The sequence below is a fragment of the Chiloscyllium punctatum genome, chromosome 15 (genome assembly GCF_047496795.1).
Source record: "Chiloscyllium punctatum isolate Juve2018m chromosome 15, sChiPun1.3, whole genome shotgun sequence".
Taxonomy (NCBI): Eukaryota; Metazoa; Chordata; class Chondrichthyes; order Orectolobiformes; family Hemiscylliidae; genus Chiloscyllium; species Chiloscyllium punctatum.
The window spans coordinates 1,899,772-1,918,956 of NC_092753.1; the positions used below are offsets into that span (position 1 = coordinate 1,899,772).

A 19,185-nucleotide genomic window follows, 5' to 3' on the forward strand; every position below is an offset into this window, starting at 1 on the left:
ACAAAAAAATTAGCACTTTTATCAGAGTGGCTTGACCACTGTCTATGAGTAACCAGGTTTGAAATAATTGAAAATTACTTCAGAAAAATACAGTTTGCAACTATTACCTAATCACATTCTGTGGACCTAGGGTGTGCCATGCCATCATCATTAGTGTTCTCCCATCTGGATAAACCGAGAGCCTGCAGCAAATGGAATCCATTGGGAATGGGGTAATTTCACCTTCTGCCAATAGGAGGATCCATGTTGCCCCTTGAGAAGCTGGTTCTGCCACAGTGCCCCATGTGAACTGGGGAGCCGGTGTCATTGCGGCTTATTAGTGTCGGTGCCTGTTGCCAAGCTGCTGTAACCGCTGACGATCATGGCAGTGCCCACCAGCCCGGTGGCATTGTTGCCATTTCCCTGTGCCAGTCGGTGCCTCCCAGGGCTGAGAATCGATGGCTTGGGCCTTCGCATCCAGCTTCCTGGAATCGGAGCTCCTGGAATCCTGCTGGTCGTCAGCCTCTGGCCAGCTCAACCATCCCGAAAATCCTCAGATACAGGACCATCTTCCATTTCCTGGGAATGCATCTGAGCCTCTGAACTCTCCCGTGCTGGATGAGTGCCGACTGACATTGGGGTGAGCTGCCATATTTGTGTGTTGTCCTCCATGTGAGGCCCAGAATGTGACAGAGCAGCGAAGCTGGAAGTTGTTCAGACTCCGTTCTGTGACAGCTCCGAGCCGTCTGTGTTTCACTGTCAGACATCAAGAAGCTGAGAGGCTGAGAGCAGGGAAGTGATAAACCCCTCTACTCCATCCTGAGAGTCAGCTTGACATGAATCCATGCACGTTCCATGGGTGGATCAATGATGGTAGCTGCTTTCCCTGTAAACATTCAGGGGCCCTGAATAACTGAATTTGCAAACCATGTCCGGTTACTGAGTGTGTGATAACCTGTCCCATAGCCATGGGTTTTGTTTATAGTTTATAGTCAGGGCGAACACCTTACAGGAATGGGAGGGACAGTGCAAGAGTTGTTGCAGCTGAATTTCTCTTGGGCCAAACAGTGCAGCATCAGCAATGTCGAGTGGTTCACTGAGCAGGGCATGATGTGCTTTGACCCTTACTGTCAGGCTGAAGAGCCACTGCCTGACTGGGATGCGGGTTAACCCCCTCTCTCCCCACCCCCCCCCCCCCCCCTCTCCCAACCCCTGCATAGCTTCAAGGAATGCAATAAGAAAGGGAGTCAGGAAGTGCCCCTTTTTTTGGGCCACCTCTTCCCAAAGTGCTGTCCCTCCATCAGACAGTGGTTGCCTTTGACTGAGGGAGTGCTCCTCCTTCCCCACAGTGATAACAGCATGGAGTGTATGGACATGAACACTGCATGGTGACGGGCCTATTGCATCTAGTTCAATGCTAGAGGAAGCTGGATGAATGCCTTAAGTGGTCTTTAATTGTCTGTTTTGGTAGCCAAGACAGGTTATGAGCCCTCTGGTGGCTGTGGGTAAGTGGCAGGGCCTACTTAGGCCAGAATCCTGCCTAATGAAACCTCCTTCCTGGAATATCCCACAGCGTTCATGCCAGAATTGCTGAGCCTTCCAACATTTTATCATTTTATTTCAGACTCCCTGTATCTGCGGTTCTCTGCTTTTCGATCCTTGAGAGGGTTTTACAATTATAATAGTTCCACTCCCTCCTTTCTGTCTCTGTCTCTCTCTCTCTCTGTCTCTCTTTCTCTCTTTCTCTCTCTCTCTGTCTCTCTTTCTCTCTCTCTCTCTCCAATATTTGCAAATGAAAATCCAACCTTTCTCTGGGTAATTTATTTAGATTTATTGGTGCTGGGTTAGTGAGTCATTTTTGTTTTCAGAGAGTGCCAAAAGCGCATCATCCTCAGCGGGTCAAGACAATCTGTGAGAAAATAATTTTCAAATGGAAACAAATGGCTGAGATGTAAAATCTCTGAAATGTTAGCCCAGTGTTGTGACAGGAGACTGATCCTAGGCCGGGCATCTTTGTACAGTGAGTCCTGGGGAAGGAGTGAGGAGTATTCAGGTATAGGAGGGGAAAACACACACACCATTAATCCAAGCCATAGTTGCACACCTTCTAAGGCTTTTTGCAGCGCACTTTAGTTTCCTGGAGCCTGGTGCCTCTGAGTCATTTCAAGCTTTCAATTAATTTAATCTGTAGACCAGCAGCAGCATCGTAAGGTGTGTTTACAGTCGAGTTACAAATCGGCCGTCTCTTTGGATTCTGATTCCTAGGATTGCCATCAACAAAAGGAAGATGAGAGAGGCTGGAATTTCTTTACGTACTGCAGATTGGTTGAATATCGCTTTCACGTAAGAGCCAGGGTGAGCTGAGTAGCCTTCATTAATGCTGTAAGATCACACATGGAAAAGCAGTGTCATTGTCTGATAACGGAGCCACACGTCTGAAGGGTGGGCACAGATTTGCCACTTGCCTTTTTAGCCAGATCAGAGGGCACAAGTTGCGTCAAGGAGATCTCAGAATTGGGTGACCACACAGATTTCCGAGTGGGATCAGCAACCAGAAGGTTGGGGAGATCAATGGTTGATAGAAGTCACTGCCTTCAAGGTGACAGTCTTAAACTGATAATTTAGCTGTTTCCCCAAGCGGGGTATTTTCACTGCACGAGAGTGAACTGGCCAGCTGATACGTGTGAGCCTAAACATCTGCCAGCTGTTCAAATGTGGGAGCATCACAGATGAGGCTAAACCTGTCTGCTCTCCCCACAGTTGAGAATCTACTGGGGAGGCTCTTACCCTTTTGTTAGAATGTCCCTAATGCATGTAACAACTGTCATCTCCTACAGACTACACATTACTGTATATCCGGGCTGATATGATCATCTGGTTTAATACAATTTAACATCTTCTCTCCTTGACAAAGATCCGTTTTTTTTAAGGAAAGCTAATGTGTCAAGGAACACTTGAAGTAACGCTGTGGTAGTCTCTGAAGGAATTAAAGATTCTATTTACATTTTCTGACAGGGATCTTCATAGTTCTGGTCTCAGCTGGATGGAGGCTGTGCGTGGACCAGATATCATTATTCCGGCCTCTGCTGTGGGCTGCAAACTGTATTCAAATTTGGCTTGCAAAACTGTAATACATTCTGTCAGATGTGGCAGTTAGTGGTACTCCCACTGCTCCATCAGTACATTGTCATGGCCACATGAAAAGATATGAGCTGTTTCATTTCGAACACAGGAATAGGAAGACAAATCCCCAAGTGCTTTTATTTTTGACTTTATCTCAAATAATAAACTACAAGAATTAGCATAGGTCATCCGTTCGCTTTTCACTGCGACTAATCCAAAGTCATGCAGCTGGTTCCCACATGGATCTATTAGAATGGTTTTCTTCTTCAATTTCCTGCCCTCTCCTGAAAACATAGTGTAGCCAGTTTCAGTTATGCCAGCCAGCTGCAATACAGCACCCCTGTGGCCATTCTTCATTTGAACACCTGCATTGCAAATTGTTGGCTGGCTGTGGGAGTCATCACCAGCCAAAGCCAGTTGCAGCAATTGACAAAGCCCATAAACATTCCACTAGGGGGCAGCAAACAGACCAGGAAGGAGAGTTCCAGATCAAAGACCCCTTCTGTAACAAAGAGACCAGGGGAAATGTTGATGCTGTCTTACATACCTCAAAGGGCAGACGTTGTCTTGATTCAAGACCTCAATGAAAAGGCAGTACCCTAACAGTGCAGCGTACATATACACACACACATCTCCCCCCCCCCCAAGCCTCAGTGTGTCTGCCTCATCTTCAGGGTCTGGGATGGAACTTTTGCCCCTCTGTGTCAGATAACTGTGGGCGCGAGTACCACCATTGATCTGTAATTGGCATCTGATATTGTTTCAAATCTATTAAGCCAGCAGAACCCAGAGAAGAATCCTGTAGGCTTCCTGCTGTGTGACTCAATCTCATACTGCCACCAAATTAATTTAAGACACAAATTGACCTGCAGATGTTCTATTTTGTAATTTATGATGCTGTTAACTGCAAGTAAATGTTTCATTATCTAGACAGTCACTTGAAATAATAGTATTGTGCATGGTTAATCCTGATGCACTTATATTCACACTGAGGGAGATAATCCAGTTGTTCCTTTGCTGTGTGCATGTGATAAGTGCTGGTCAATAGATAAGGAATTATTTTCAACAAGTATTGAAGACCAATAGTTTAACATTAATCACCTTTGTAAATGACAATTGCTCCCTTATCACTTCTAGAAATGATATCATGTGATATCCTCACACCCTGCTTCCTGTAAGGACTCCATCCCATTCTCCTAGTTTCATCATCTCCATCGCATCGATTCCACCTTCTGCAAGGGGACCTGAGAAACGTCCACTTTTTTCCTAAACTGAGGGTTCCCTGCTCCCTGCTCCCTCACTGCTGCCCACATCCCTCCTGCCCCCCCACCATCCCCCACACCCACAACACCAACAAGAACCCCCTGGTCCTCACTTACCACCCCACTAGCCTCCACATCCAAAGCATCATTAACCGCCATTTCCACCTCCTGCAGTGGGGTACCACCAGCAGACACATACTCCCCTCCCCTCCCTCATCAGCACTTCACAAGAACTGTTTCCTCTGGGACAACCTGGTCCCCTCTCCTCCACTCCCAATACCATCCCACCCCACATCCCCACGGCACCTTCCCCTGCAACCACAGAAGGTGTAACACTTGCCCATTTACCCCCTCCCTTCTCAAGATCCCAGGGCCCAAACACACCTTCCAGGTGAAACAGCACTTTACCTGCTCTTCACTCAATCAGGTCTACTGCACTCATTGCTCACAATGTGGTGTCCTATACATTGGGGAGACAAATCACAGACTGGGTTATAGTTTCGCAGAGCACCTGGGTTCGGTCCTCAAAAGTGACCTTGAGCTTCCATTTACCCGCCATCTCAACACCCCACCCTGTTCCCTAGCCAATGTCCCCGTCTCCGGCTTGCTGCAGCGTTCCAGAGAAGCTCAGTGCAAGTTGGAAGAACAGCACCACATTTTCTGCTTGGGAACCCTGCACCCTTCAGGACTCAATATTGAGTTCAGTAGTTTTAGGGCCTAAACACCTTCTTCCATGTCCTTCATTCCCCACCCCCCCACGTCATCACCTGGGCTGCTTTCAGCAAAGCCAACCCATCTCCACCCAGTTATGGTCCCCATTAACGTGCTGTCTTTCTCCCTGGCTTACTATTATCCATCTCTTTGCCTATCTAACGATCTTTCTGTCCCTTTGGGCTCTGTCTGAACCTATTGTTCACACCATCATGAGTCCCCCCTCCCCAACCCCCCCTGTATATACCAGCTTATCCGAGCTACGATCAGTTCTGAAGAAAGGTCACTGGACCCAAAACGTTAACTCTGCTTTCTCCACCACAGCTACCGCCAGCCCTGTTGAGTTTCTCCAGCAATTGCTGTTTATGTTTCAGATTTCCAGCACCTGCCATTTCTTTGGTTTATTTTACCACGTTGGTATTTATTCCAAAGGGACTAATTTAATGTAAAAAAAATGAAGGGAACATTATTTTGTGATCTGAATTTTTTTGAAGTAATGTGTGTCCTTTTCCAGTCAGTTTTCTCCCATTTCCTGTGGCTCTAACTGGGATTCTCACCCTCGTTGACACAAATGTCAGCAGTTTAGTTGTGGAACATACCACTGCCAGGCTTAGTCCTGTTTCACCTCTTGTCTCCACAGATAGTTGATTACAGATAGTGATCGAATCCTTGGAGATACAGCTTGTTTTCTCCTTCAATAACCTTAATATCAAATGTGCTGCTTCAAGTGGCTGTGCCAAACAGTGTAGAACAGCAAGGGAAGCAAACCAGATACCTTATGGTCTCTTATATCATGTAGTTGCCTAATTATTTATTTATCACCATCCCAAGCACCAGTGATAGATTGTAACTTGCTGTACCCCGTCCTAGTCTTCAAAACATGCTCAGACCCACTTTGCTTAAAATCCCTCGGATAACATCCGAGCAATGATTGCTGACTTGGTGTTTCTCTGTTTCAGCCGTGTCAAACCTGGACAAGGAGAGTAAACTAACAGTCCACTACCGAGCTCCGTGGTATCAGCAGGAGGATCTGTTTCACCCATCGACCAGACCGCCATGTGTAGAGGAGCTTCACCAATGTGCCAAACAGAAGCAGCAGTTTCTACATAAAGGTATGTCTCGAGCTGGTCCTTTATAACCAGGGTCAGTGCTGAGTTCAATTTGTGTGTTCGTTTCACAACGGTTGTTTTACAATTGGGCAGCCCCTTTGAGGAAGAGGAATGGTAAAGGGTTTGAAAGGTGAGCAGGAGTATGGTGTACATGCGGTGACTCAGGCAGGCAAAAATACCAGCACTGACTTCAGAGGACAATTGGTCTGTTTCGGTGAGGTAACATTTGATGATTTTATGCTACTCAAAAACACAACTTGCCAAAGTCTTGCTCTAATCAGGATTTTCATAAGAATATAAATATAAAGGGGAACAACATTTTATAATGGCAAATATGTGTGTTTGTGGACATTGCCTCAGGACAGGATCAGACAGTTATAGAGTCATACAGCATGGAAACAGACTCTTCAATCCATGTCAACCAAGTTTCCCAAATTAATGTAGTCCTATTTGCATAGCCCATATCTCTCATTCATATGCCTGTCCAAATATCTTTTAAACATTATAACTGTATCAGCATCTACCATTTCCTCTGGCAGTTCATTCCACATATGCACCACCCTCTGTGTGAAAAAGTTGCCCCTCAGATCCCTTTACAATCTTTCCCCTACCCTTGGGGAATTTTGCTATTCACCTTATCTATGCCCCTTGTGATTTTATAAACCTCTTTAAGGTCTCCCCTCAACCTCCAAGTGTCATGCTCAGAAACACCTACTGAATTTACTCTTGAGGTGTTGAGTTGTGGTTTGCAACCCATTAACTGATTCTGAGGCCTATGGTTTCCAGAAGCTTGAACCGCAGAGTCTAGGCTGAGGCTTCAGTGAAGTACTGAATAGCAGTATTGCACTGTAAAGTGCAAGGGGAGTTCTTTTCAGTGTCCTTAACCCACAGTCACTAAAATACATAATCTGGTCATTATCAGGTTGCTAATTGTAGGAGTGCCCTGTGCACTAATCAGCTGTCCCATTTCCTATATTACACATGTGCTTGAAAAGTACTAACCTGACTGTAAAACACATTGGGAGAAAGTGAGAACTGCAGATGCTGGAGATCAGAGTCAAAAAGTATAGCACTGGAAAAGCACAGCCGGTCAGGCAGGAGAGTCGACATATTGGCCATAAGCTCTTCATTCCCGAAGAAGGGCTTATGCCCGAAATATTGACTCTCCTGCTCCTCAGATGCTGCCTGACCTGCTGTGCTTTTCCAGTGCCACACTGTAAAACACATTGGAATAATTTGAGGCCATGAAGTTCATCTTTCCTTCAATCGGTGTTCAAAGTTGAGATCAGCTTATCAACAGATTGTAGATTATGAATTCCAGACTTACCTAGCTTGTGTGTAGCATCACTTTGTGTTGGGCAGTGCAGTTGCCCAATAGTATACTAAGGGCAACCTTTAATAGGGCAAAGTAGAAATTGTCACAACTTCAATAATTTCACACACATCATTACCACTCATAGTGCCCTTACTCTATTGGATAGGATCAGTCCTTTGAACTAAACTCCAAATCTGTCACTTGCCTTGACTAATGGAATCCTGCTGGAGGTCCGTTTTCATACATAAAGCTCCCTAGCTCTGACTACTCAATAATAGTCATTGGTGAGACCACTTGCAAACTATAGATGGTGCACGGAAGGAAATAGTAAGAGGGATGTGCACTCATCTTTAACTCTGTTCATTGTACCCAAACTGTATATCGCCTTTAAGTGGCAGCTCTGATATGCACTGTCACAAGCAACTCCCTCACACAATCCATCCCCACTGGGGAAATGTCAATAAACACTACAATTAAAGGTAACGTCACCATAGTCTCCCCGGACCATAGGGATGCTCTCTGATTGGAGAGAGATGTATACCTGGTGGTGAGTTTAACTTGAGGGTCACCACACCTCTGGTGAGGGCCAAGATTGAGAAGGTGGGACATTCATGGTAACCTCAGCTGGTGTGGGAATTGGACCTGTGTTTGTTGGCATTACTCTGCATCATAAATCCAGCCATCCAAGCTCACTGACATCCTACGCTTTAACAATGGAGGATAGCTGAGATGCATTGAGGAGTTTTATTTGTCAGACACTAGTTACGACTGTCAAAATAATATTAATGCATACTTCCATAAGTGCATATTGTCAATCACACCCTATTTTTGTTCTGGTAGTAAATCACAGAATGTTAAATGTTAGTAAACCATTTTAAAATACCTGAATGTTTGTGAGGAGTCAGTCATCAGCATGTAAGTCAGTATAGTTCACATATATAGCAGATCTCATTATTATTGCCTTTGGAGCAGTTAACTATTGGCTGATTACAGAAATTACTCCCAATATAAGCCTGTCTTCCCACACAATTAAGATCAGTTTGAGTTTTGTTTTGAGAGGAGTGAATGAGATTTGAAGATCTCCATGTCTGGTTAAAACACGAGTTGGGTTCCAGGTCCTGCTGGATGGCGAGATATCCATTTCATTAATTTACTCTTGAGTTACTTTTTGTCCCTCCATTTCGTACATCTCATGGTAAATCATTTTGTGATCAGTGAAACGAGGAATATCTGGAAGAAAAGGAACCTTTATTTTGCTTGGCGATCGCCGTGAGCTTCAAATACTCCTTGGTCAGGTTCCGCAAGGTCTTGTGCTGTGATAAACTGAGGGAATTCTAACCCAGCAATGTGTCACACCAAGGCAGTGTGTCATTTTTCACTTCTCACATCAACCGTTTTGTGAACCCTCGGGGTCAGATTCCTAATTTGTTCCAACTAATGTTAAGTTAAAGGGCAGAGTATGTGTCAGCAAATACTGACATAGAGGCTATCATCCCACGGGGGCTATTATGTGTAATTGTGTAAGACCAGGATGGTGTGTCAGCAGGCAGTTATGCATCTCCTAGCACATATTTCCAGTGAAATCAGTTGTGGAACAACTTGCAAAAGATGTTTTACATTTAAGTGTATAAAGTCAAAGTGACTTCCCATTGGTCAGGAATAGATTTAGATGCAAGATCTATGGGCGACAGACAGCTGTGTTTTCTCTGCTTTCTTTTAGAGGCCTCCATCAACCTCGGCCACATGAGATGTTGCTGCAGAGTGACCTTTTTCATATGCAGCATAGTTGATTGTCATAAATCACCTCCTAATGTTGGTGGAGTTCATTTCACAGCTCTCCCCGGTATACATTTCACACTATGTGGAGTAATAACAGCAAGATGTCAGATCATGAGGACCTCACTCTCACCACCAAATCTGGCCTTGACTGAGACAACGTCTTTACATTACAAAGAACATTCATCCCTGGTAAATGTGATGTGGCGGGGTGATATCGGAGCAAGCTCATGAACCCTTCAAAACCTAAACTTTGCTGGTAGACAGTTTTGCCAACACATATCGTGGAGCTCGTGTCCCAGGGTCAAGAAATTTACTCTGTAAAATGAAAATGCCTTTAATTTATTTCTTTGCATTCTAGGAACATGCCTTGAATTAGTAAATGATACAAGATCGAGGTAGGCAAGAGAGTGAGGGAATCTGTTATAAAGGGACAAGGAACTGCCAACCAGAAATGTCCTCACTGGGGAATAAAGGTAGTAATGGGCTGTATCACCAATGCAATATTGCAAAATTGTACCTAGTTATTTCAAATTTCTGTCAGTATGTTTTTATTTGTGCTCCTTATCACCCTCGTGTATTTATTGGGTTGATTTATGGGCTTACGTTGGTGTAAGCCATTGGTGAAAAATGAAAAAGGATGTGAATTAAAGATTGTTTTCCAAAATAGGATGTACTGAGATGCAACCTGTTAGCCGTTAAGCTCAGTAAAGAAGATGAAATCATGGAAATCACTTCATAAAGTTGCACCATTGAATTTATTGGAACATAGGGACAGGTCTTGGAGCCTGTTCACCTTATTCAGAGAGTCACAACTCAGCGATAACTTAACACCAGATAGTCACATTTGCTCTATTTCCATTATTAGATTGTATATTGATTTTTTTTAATGGTCGTCCTGTAATTTCTGGCTAATTCTGGGTTATGCCCCTTAGTCCTTGATGTCACCAACCAGTGGGATAGTTTCTCTCTTTCTATCCTACTTGTTTACTTTAAAAATCTTGAAAAGTTTTGACTAAATCATTTTTTCATGTTGGTCTCCTGGTCAACTAATTCCTACACTCCAGATACGATGCTGGTAAACCTACACTGCTCCGGCTAGTCAAATCTATCCTTTCCAGGACGTGATACCAAGGACACTCATACAACAGTATCATTGACATAGGCAATAACCAGTGGAGCACCCAGCACTGATCCCATGACACACCACTTGTTGACAATTAAAAAAAAACTTATTTATCCTTACTCTGTGCTTCCTGTTAGCTAACTAATCCTTTACCCATGTTAACATATTAACCACTCAACCATGAGCAGCTTGTGCAATTACCTCATGTAGTGCCTTATCAAATACCTTTTGGAAATCCAAGTAGACCGCATCTGCTGGTGCCTCACCCTACACTCCCCACTCCCCCTAATGGTAGGTGTTCCTTTCTCAAATTTCGAACAGAAAGCCACATTGGTTCTCCATGATCAGATTGTGAACTCCTTGGGGAAGGTGATGGCCTAGTGATATTATCACTGGACTATTAATCCAGAGACCCTGATAATGTTCTAGGGACCCAGGTTCAAATCCTGCCATGGCAGATGGGGAATTTGCCTTCAATAAAATACCTGCATTTAAGACTCTATTAGTGACTGTGAAGCTGTTGCTGATGGTCAGGAAGAACCCATCTGGTTTACTAATGCCCTTTAGGGAAGGAAACTGCCATCCTTACCTGGTCTGGCCCACACATGACTCCAGACCCACAGCAATGTGGTGAACTCTTAACCGAACAGGATAATGAGTGTTGGGCAGTAAATGCTGACCTAGCCAGCTGTGCCTGAATCCCATGAATGAATAAATAAAAGTACACTGCCATAACCTACTTGATGAGGGACTCTGATATTTACCCTACGAAATGCGTTGGTCTAACAGGCCTACAGTATTCTGCTTTCTGCCTCTCTCCAGTCTTGAGTAAAGGTGTATATTCCCTGCTGTCCGTTCCACTGACATTGACAACGAATGCAGCCAGAACCTTATTTCCCAAAATCTTTCAGAAAGTTAGGTTTAAAGAGCCATCTGGTGGGAAGCGTGTAGCACTACCACTTTGCTGATTGACGCAATAAATTCAGGTGGAGGAACCGGTCATGGGAAATGTTAAGAGATGAAAGTAGAAGCTCAAGATTTTGTAGAAGGGTAGTGTGCATGGATTTAAGATTTTAAAATATTCAATAGTAATATAATTTGAAAATATAAAAATTAATATTATAATTTTAAAATTACAAGTATTTATTTGTTTAGTGGTCCCCTTCTGTCTGACGTGCTGCTACCAGTAAGTCGAGGTGTCTATAACCTTGCCCAAAGGACTAGAGCCTGCTGCACCATTAGATAAGACACGGCTCATCAGATTGTGGTCTCAATTGCACTTTCCTGGTCTGCAGCCCATAGCCCTTGACCTCTTGTCTATCAGAAATCTACCGAACTCTACCGTGGAATAAATTCAATAAGCCAGGCTCCAGGGTTTCCAGAAGAGAATTCCACAGACTGTAACCCCTCTGAGATAAAGAAAAGGGTCACCTCATCAATCTCAGTTTACCAGAACATTACCAGACTTCAGAGTTATTCGATTCGATTTGATTCCCTACAGTGTGGAAACAGGCCCTTCGGCCCGACCAATCCACTCCCACCCTCCGAAGAGTAACCCAGATCCACTTCCGTCTGACTAATGCACCTAACACTATGGGCAATTTACCATGGCCAATTCATCTGACCTGCACATCTTTGTACAGATTATGCAAATTAGACCTGTTTTCTGTACAAGTTAGAAGGTTAAGAGGTGATCCGATCAAAGTCTTCAAAATATTAACAAAACAAGACAGCGTAGATAAACTATTTCTACCAGTTGGGTTTTTAGACCTCGGGGGTATAGTCTAAGAATTAGGGCCAGACCGTTCAGGAGAGATGTTACAACACATTTCAACAGACAAAGGAAAGTGTGTGGAACTCTCTTCCACAAACAGCGGTGGATGCTGGATTAGTTGTTAATTTTAAGTCTGAGACAGATAATGTTTTGTGCATCAAAGCTATTAAGGGATATAGGCCCAAGGCAGGTAGATGGAATAAGGCCACAAATCAGCCATAATCTCATTGAATGTTAGAACAGGCTCAAGGGGCTGAATGGCCTACTCCTATGCTCCTATTTCCCATGTTCCTATATTTTTAAGAATGGTTTACATTTATATAGCACCTTCAAAATCGTAAAATGTCCTGAGACAATACTCAGAACCTTTACCAAACCAAATAGTGAGACTGGCTAAGAGAAAAAAGGAAGCATACATAAGGTCGAGGCGACTGAAGGCAGACAAAGCTTTGGAAGAATATAGGGAATGTGGGACCAATTTGAAATGAGGAATTAAGTGGGCTAAAGGGGTCATGAAATATCTTGAGCAAACAGGGTTAAGTAAAATCCCAAAGGCTTTTATTCATATATAAGAAGCAAGAGGGTAACTAGAAAAAGGGTTGGCCCACTCAAGGACAAAGGAGGAATGTTATCCATGGAGTTAGAGAAAATGGGTGAGATTCGTAATGAGTACTTTACATCGGTGATCACGAAGGAGAGGGACATAGCGGATGTTGAGGTTAGGGATAGATGTTTTATTACTCTCGGTCAAGTTGGCATAAGGAGGGAGGAAGTGTTGGGTATTCTAAAAGGCATTGAGGTGAACAAGTTCCCAGGTCAGGATGGGATCTATCCCAGGTTACTGATAGAAGTGGGAGAGGAAATAGCTGGGGCCTTAACAGAAAGCTTTGCAGCATCCTTGAACACGGGTGAGGTCCGAGAGGACTGGAAAATTGCTAATGTTGTCCCTTTGTTTAAGAAGGGTAGCAGGAATAATCCAGATAAATATAGACCGGTGAGCCTGACATCAGTGGTGGGGAAGCTGCTGGAGAAGATACTGAGGGATAGGATCTATTCCCAATTGGAAGAAAATGGGCTTATTAGTGATAGGCAACATGGTATTGTGCAGGGAAGATCATGCCTTACCAACTTAATAGAATTCTTTGAGGAAGTGACAAAGTTGATTGATGAGGGAAGGGCTGCAGATGCCATTTACATGGACTTCAGTAAGGCATTTGATAAGATTCCCCATTGGAGCCTAATGGAGGAAGTGAAGTCGTATGAGGTCTAGCTAGATAGATAGAGAACTGACTGGTCAACAGGATACAGAGTGTAGCAGTGGAAAGGCATTTCTTAAAATGGAGAACTGTGACTAGTGGTGCCCCACAGACATCAGTGTTGGGACCACTGTTATTTGTGATATACATAAATGATCTGGAGGAAGGTGTAGATGGTCTGATTAGCAAGTTTGCAGATGACACTAGGATTGGTGGAGTAACAGATAGTGAAGGGAACTGTCAGAGAATACAGCAGAATATACGCAGATTGGAGTGATGGGCAGAGAAATGGCAAATGAAGTTCAATCGGGGCAAATGTGATGTGATGCATTTTGGAAGATCCAGTTCAAGACCCAATTATACAATAAATGAAAAAGTCCAGTGGAAAATTGATGCATAGAGGGATTTGTGTATTCAGGTGCATTGTACTCTGAAGATGGCAACGCAGGTTGATAGTGGTCAAGCAGGCATACGACATGCTTTCCCTCATTCGACAGGGTATTGAGTAGAAGAGTTGGCAGGTCATGTTACAGTTGTATAGAACATTGGTTCAGCAGTATTTGGAATACCATGTACAATTCTGGTCACCACATTATCAAAAGGATGTAAATGCTTTGGAGAGGGTGCAGAGGAGGTTCACTAGGACGTTGCCTGGTATAGATGGTGCTAGCTATGAAGAGAGGTTGATAGGTTTGGATTATTTTCACTAGAAAGATGGAGGTTGAGGTGGGACCTGATTGAGGTCTACAAAATCATGAGAGGTATTGACAGGGTGGATAGCAAGAAGCTTTCTCCCAGAGTGGGGGACTCAACTATGTGGGGTCATGAGTTTAAAGTGAAAGGGGAATAGGTTAAGGAAAGTTCTTTACACAGAGGGTGGTGGGTGCCTGGAATGTGTTGCCAGCAGCGATGGTAGAGGTGGGCACAGTAACGTCATTTAAGATGTATCTGAACAGATACATGAACGGGCAGGGAGCAGAGGGATACAGATCCTTGGAAAGACAGGTTTAGATAGAAGATCTGGATTGTCTCAGGCTTGGAGGGCCGAAGGGCCTGTTACTGTGCTGTAATTTTCTTTGTTCTTTGTTCTTAAATATTGCACACAGCTGCAAAAGGAGATATTATTACAGATGACCGGAAGGTTGGTTGAAGGGGTAGGTTTTGAGGAGATGGCTTAAAGGTTAAACAAGAGGTAGAGGGAGGGAATTGAAGTGTTTAGGGTCTTAGCAGTTGAAGTGATGACTGACAGTAGCAGAGCAATCAAAATTGGGAATGGTCAAGCAGAAGCCATATTGGAGGAACACAGAGGGTTGTTGACTTGGGCAGAATGTCCAGATATATAGTCTCTAAAAAGGGGGACATCTTTGGACATTTCAAGTGTTGCCTGTTAAATGAAAATGCGGACTATTTTTCCTGAGAGCACTAACTTCTGCCAAACATGCAGCCACCTTTTCACTCCATCCCACTCCCGACCTCACTCTAGTCTCAGTTCCACTGCTCCTGAAGCCCTCGCTCTAACTTTCACCTCGAGACTTGACTTTTGCTATCCTCTCCTGCTAATCTCCTCTCTATAAAAGTGAGGTCAACCAAAACTCAACTGCATCTGAGCTCACCCTCCTGTTCTCCTACCCTCCCCTGTCCTCAGTGACCTGCATCCACTCTTGGTCAAGTAATGTCTCTGATTTATAATGGTCAATGAGGTTTCAAATCCCTCTGTAGCCACAGCCATCCTGACCTCTGTAATCTCCTCCTATCCTCTGTGATATCTACACTCTGCTCATTCTGGTCTCATTAACGTTCTCCATTTTAACTTGCCTGCCATCGGTGTGTCTGGCTTCAGTTGATCGGGTCCGGGACTGCGTTTGGAGTCTTTCTTACTTCACTTCTCTTCTTTAAAGCCAATATCATCAATAGTTTCAATGTGTATTGAAGGTCAACTGGTGGATATTGCCGTGAGCAATATTGAATTCTGCTTGCTAATCCTATCAGTTAATATGCACTGCTACCATCCACTGATTGGCTTGTATTCAATGCTGCAGTACCTTACAAGTGAACGGCTGTTGGCACCAGTCCTGTCACCTTCGAATCAAATTATTCTGAGCAGTTCTCTAGATAACAGGCAGGTTCCAAAACCAGTTGGTACCCCTGGACGCAGCCTGCCCTGCTGTATGCCACTTACATTTCCTGGTTTAAGGTGAACGGGTAAAACAGGTGGCCCCTGCAATGGAGAGCTCCTGCTCACGTTCCTAAAGAAGCTCCATTTGTAAACACAAGCGTGCAGGGTCAGCAGGAGACACAGGAGCTGCACGGTGGCACGGTGGTTAGCACTGCGGCCTCACAGCATCAGGGACCTGGGTTTGATTCCAGCCTCCGTGACTGCCTGTGTGGAGTTTGCACATTCTCCCTGTGTCTGCGTGGGTTTCCTCTGGGTGCTCCGGTTTCGTCCCACAGTCCAAGGATGTGCAGGTTAGGGGGATTGGCTGTGTTAAATTGCCTATAGTATCCAGGAATGTGTAGATTGGGTGGATTAGCCATGGGTAATGTGGGTCTGTATGGGATGCTCTCCAGAAGGCAGTGTGGACTCAATGGGCCGAGTGGCCTGCATCCACACTGTTGAAGCTAATTGTGCTGCTGCTACTATCAGCTTGACTGAGGTCACCTACCTCCCTGTCCTTCCATTGATGGAGACTTGCTCCTCTTATCCCAAAGGCAGAATCGCAGAGGCTTGAAAATAGGAATTGGCAACCTCTGTTGTAGGTGTAAGGGGTCAGTTTCTGACATGGAGAGAAAGATCCTAGCTTTGTGGGATACCCTAAACTGGGGCTGAGTGAATCTGGTGAACCAACCCCTGGTTTCCATCTCACCTGTGTAGTAAATGTAAGTACTGCAGGAGCTCACTTGTGGGCAGCATGGTCTCACAAACAACAATGTGATAATGGACAAATAATCTGTTGGGACTACAGAATCTCAATATTGTCAAAAAGAGAGATGGACTGTTGAACTTCCCCACCTTGCATTCATCAGGACAAATCAAGGAATTCCAAGATTCACAGCAATTTATATAGCAGGAGAAAATGGTGCTGACTGACTGGTTGGTAATTAGTCAACCCTGATGGGCCAAAGCGTGGCTGAGTATTAAAACAATAAATAACAAAGGCTCCCAAAGCTTTTGGATTATTCACCAAAAGTGTAAGGTTTGAACATACAGGGTTCTGGGTCTGAGTGTATATCCCTTGGAATAAGTGTAACCGAGCCATGTTACAAGCTCAGCTGCTTTCTTAATTCATTTGTTATTGTAGCTGTTCACACTTCAGGAAGCATTCTAATTCCCAAAGCACGGAATCTAGAAAAGACCATGGAGCCGAAAGAGATAGGAGCAGAATTAGGCCATTCAATCCATGGGTCTGCTCCCCTGTCCAATCATGGTTGGTACGTTTCTCAACCGCATTCTCCTGTCTTCTCCCTTGAGCCTTTATCAATCATGAACATATCCCTCTTGGTCTTAAATACACTCAATGACTTGGTCTCCATAGCCTTGTGTGGCAATGAGTTCTACAGATTCACCACCCTCTAGCTGAAGCAATTCCTCCTCTTCTCAGGTCTAAAGGGTTGTCCCTTCCCTCTGAGGCTCTGCCCTCTGGTCCTAGTCTGTCCTATTAATGGAAACATCTCCTCCATGTCCACTATACCCAGGCCTCTCAGTATCCTGTAAGTTTAAGCAGATGGTTCCTCATCCTTCTCAACTCTATTAATTACAGACCTCAGCAGCTCTGTATATGACAAGCCCTTCGTCTCCAGGATCATTCTTGTAAACCTCCTCTGGACACCTGCAATGCCAGCATATTCTTCCTTAGATATGGTATTCCAAATGCAGAGTCTTATACAGCCTCAGCAGTATTGCACATGTATCCTAGCCCTCTTGAAATGAATGCTGACACTGCTTTTGCCTTGCTAACTGCCAACTGAATCTGCATGTTAACCTTAACAGAATCTTGAACTAGGACTCCCAAGTCCCTTTGTGCTTTAAATTTCTGAAGCCATTCCCCATATAAAAAATAGTCTCCATCTCTATTCTTCCTACCACAGTGCATAACCTCACAATTTCCCACATTGTATTCCAAGTGTCACTTCTTTGCCCACTCTCCTAGCCTGTCCAAGTCCTTCTGCAGCCTCCCTGCCTCTTCTACACTGCCTACCCCACCACCTCTTTTTGTGACATCTGCAAACCTAGCAACAATGCCCTCAGTTCCTGCATCCAGATCATTACTGTTGAAGGTTGTGGTTCCAAACACTGATTCCTGCAGAACTCCACTAGTGCCTGGCTGCCATCTTGAAAAGGACCCCTTTATCCCTACTCACTGCCATCTGCCAGTCAGCCAATCGTCACTCCATGGGCTCTTATCTTACTGAGTAACCTCTTCTGCAGCACCTTGTCAAAGCCCTTCCAAGTGTAGATCGATCACATTCACTGGCTGCCTTTTTCTCTGAATTGCTCTTAAGCTTCTCCAAGCATTTCAACAGATTTATGAGGCATGATCACCTCTTGATGAAGCTGTGCCAGCTCAGCCCTATTTTACCTTGGCAAAAGTGAGGACTGCAGAAGCTGGAGATTAGAGTCAAGCTTAGAGTGGTGCTGGAAAAGCACAGCAGGTCAGGTAGCATCCGAGGAGCAGGAAAAATCGACGTTTCGGGCAGGGGCCCTTCATCAGAAATCAGAGGTAATGAAGGTAAATAGGGGAAGTTCCTGATGAAGGGCTCCTGCCTGAAATGTCAATTTTCCTGCTCTTGGGATGCTGCCTGACCTGCCGTGCTTTTCCAGCACCACTCTAATCTTGACCCTATTTTACCATGCACTTGCAAACTCATCTGGAATAATGGACTCTTAAATCTCACCAACAACAGAGGTCAGGCTAACTAGCCAATAGTTTCCTGTATTCTGGATCATTCCCCTCCTATTCCAGGCTCCTCTGTCATCTTGGTGAGATAACTTGTACCAGGCAGGCAACGCAGCTTTTGGGACTCTCAATCCTGGCCACAGTGTCGATTCCCCTGACTATACAGCTCCCTGTACCACGGTGCTATAGTCAGTTTGCTCATCCTCCCTACAGTCCTCACCCCTCCCCACTCCCATCCACTCTGGGAGCAAGAATCTCAACCCTCTTAGAGAAGCTCAGGGGCTGAGGTTCCTTCAGCACGACCCCCTGAAGCCCTTGACCTGCCTTGTGTGTAGTCATGCCCTCCAGTCCCTGACCACTGACTGAATTTGAGGCTGTTAATCTAAGTGATGTGACTGCCTCCTGAAACACAGCCCCCCCCCCCACACCGAGTCGGAGTTCCTCTAGCAATCAACACTTTTTTACAGGCATGGTCACTATGAACCACAATGGCATCCATTAGCTCCAACATCATGCAGTTACAACACAGAGCCATAGAGATGTATAGTGTGGAAACAGACCCTTCGGTCCAACCTGCCCATGCTGACCAGATATCCCAACCCTCCTTTGTTCTTAAATGAATTTTTAAAACTTCCACACTGATCTTTTAATTTGGATCCTGTAAATATTTCCCCTATTTAACTTCATTACCTCTGATTCCTGATGAAGGGCTTATGCCCGAAACGTCAATTCTCTTGCTCCTCGGATGCTGCCTGACCTGCTGTGCTTTTCCAGCACAACACACTCGACTCTGATCTCCAGCATCTGCAGTCCTTACTTCCTCCTATTTACCTTCAATCTGAAAGTAATCTATAGTAGA

General features: G+C 44.6%; 1 protein-coding gene across 5 annotated transcripts in view; it reads left to right on the top strand.

The window, feature by feature from the left end:
- nhsa (Nance-Horan syndrome a (congenital cataracts and dental anomalies)) overlaps positions 1-19,185 on the top strand; it is a 404,585-nt gene that overhangs the window by 310,286 nt on the left and 75,114 nt on the right. For 4 of the 5 annotated variants that reach the window (XM_072584441.1, XM_072584442.1, XM_072584440.1 and 1 more), the window contains exon 2: positions 6,035-6,187. In XM_072584441.1, the coding sequence (XP_072440542.1) occupies positions 6,035-6,187 (153 nt within the window). Of the gene's footprint in view, positions 1-2,243; positions 2,335-6,034; positions 6,188-19,185 lie in introns of those variants that run through there. The other variant, XM_072584445.1, reaches the window with a different exon arrangement.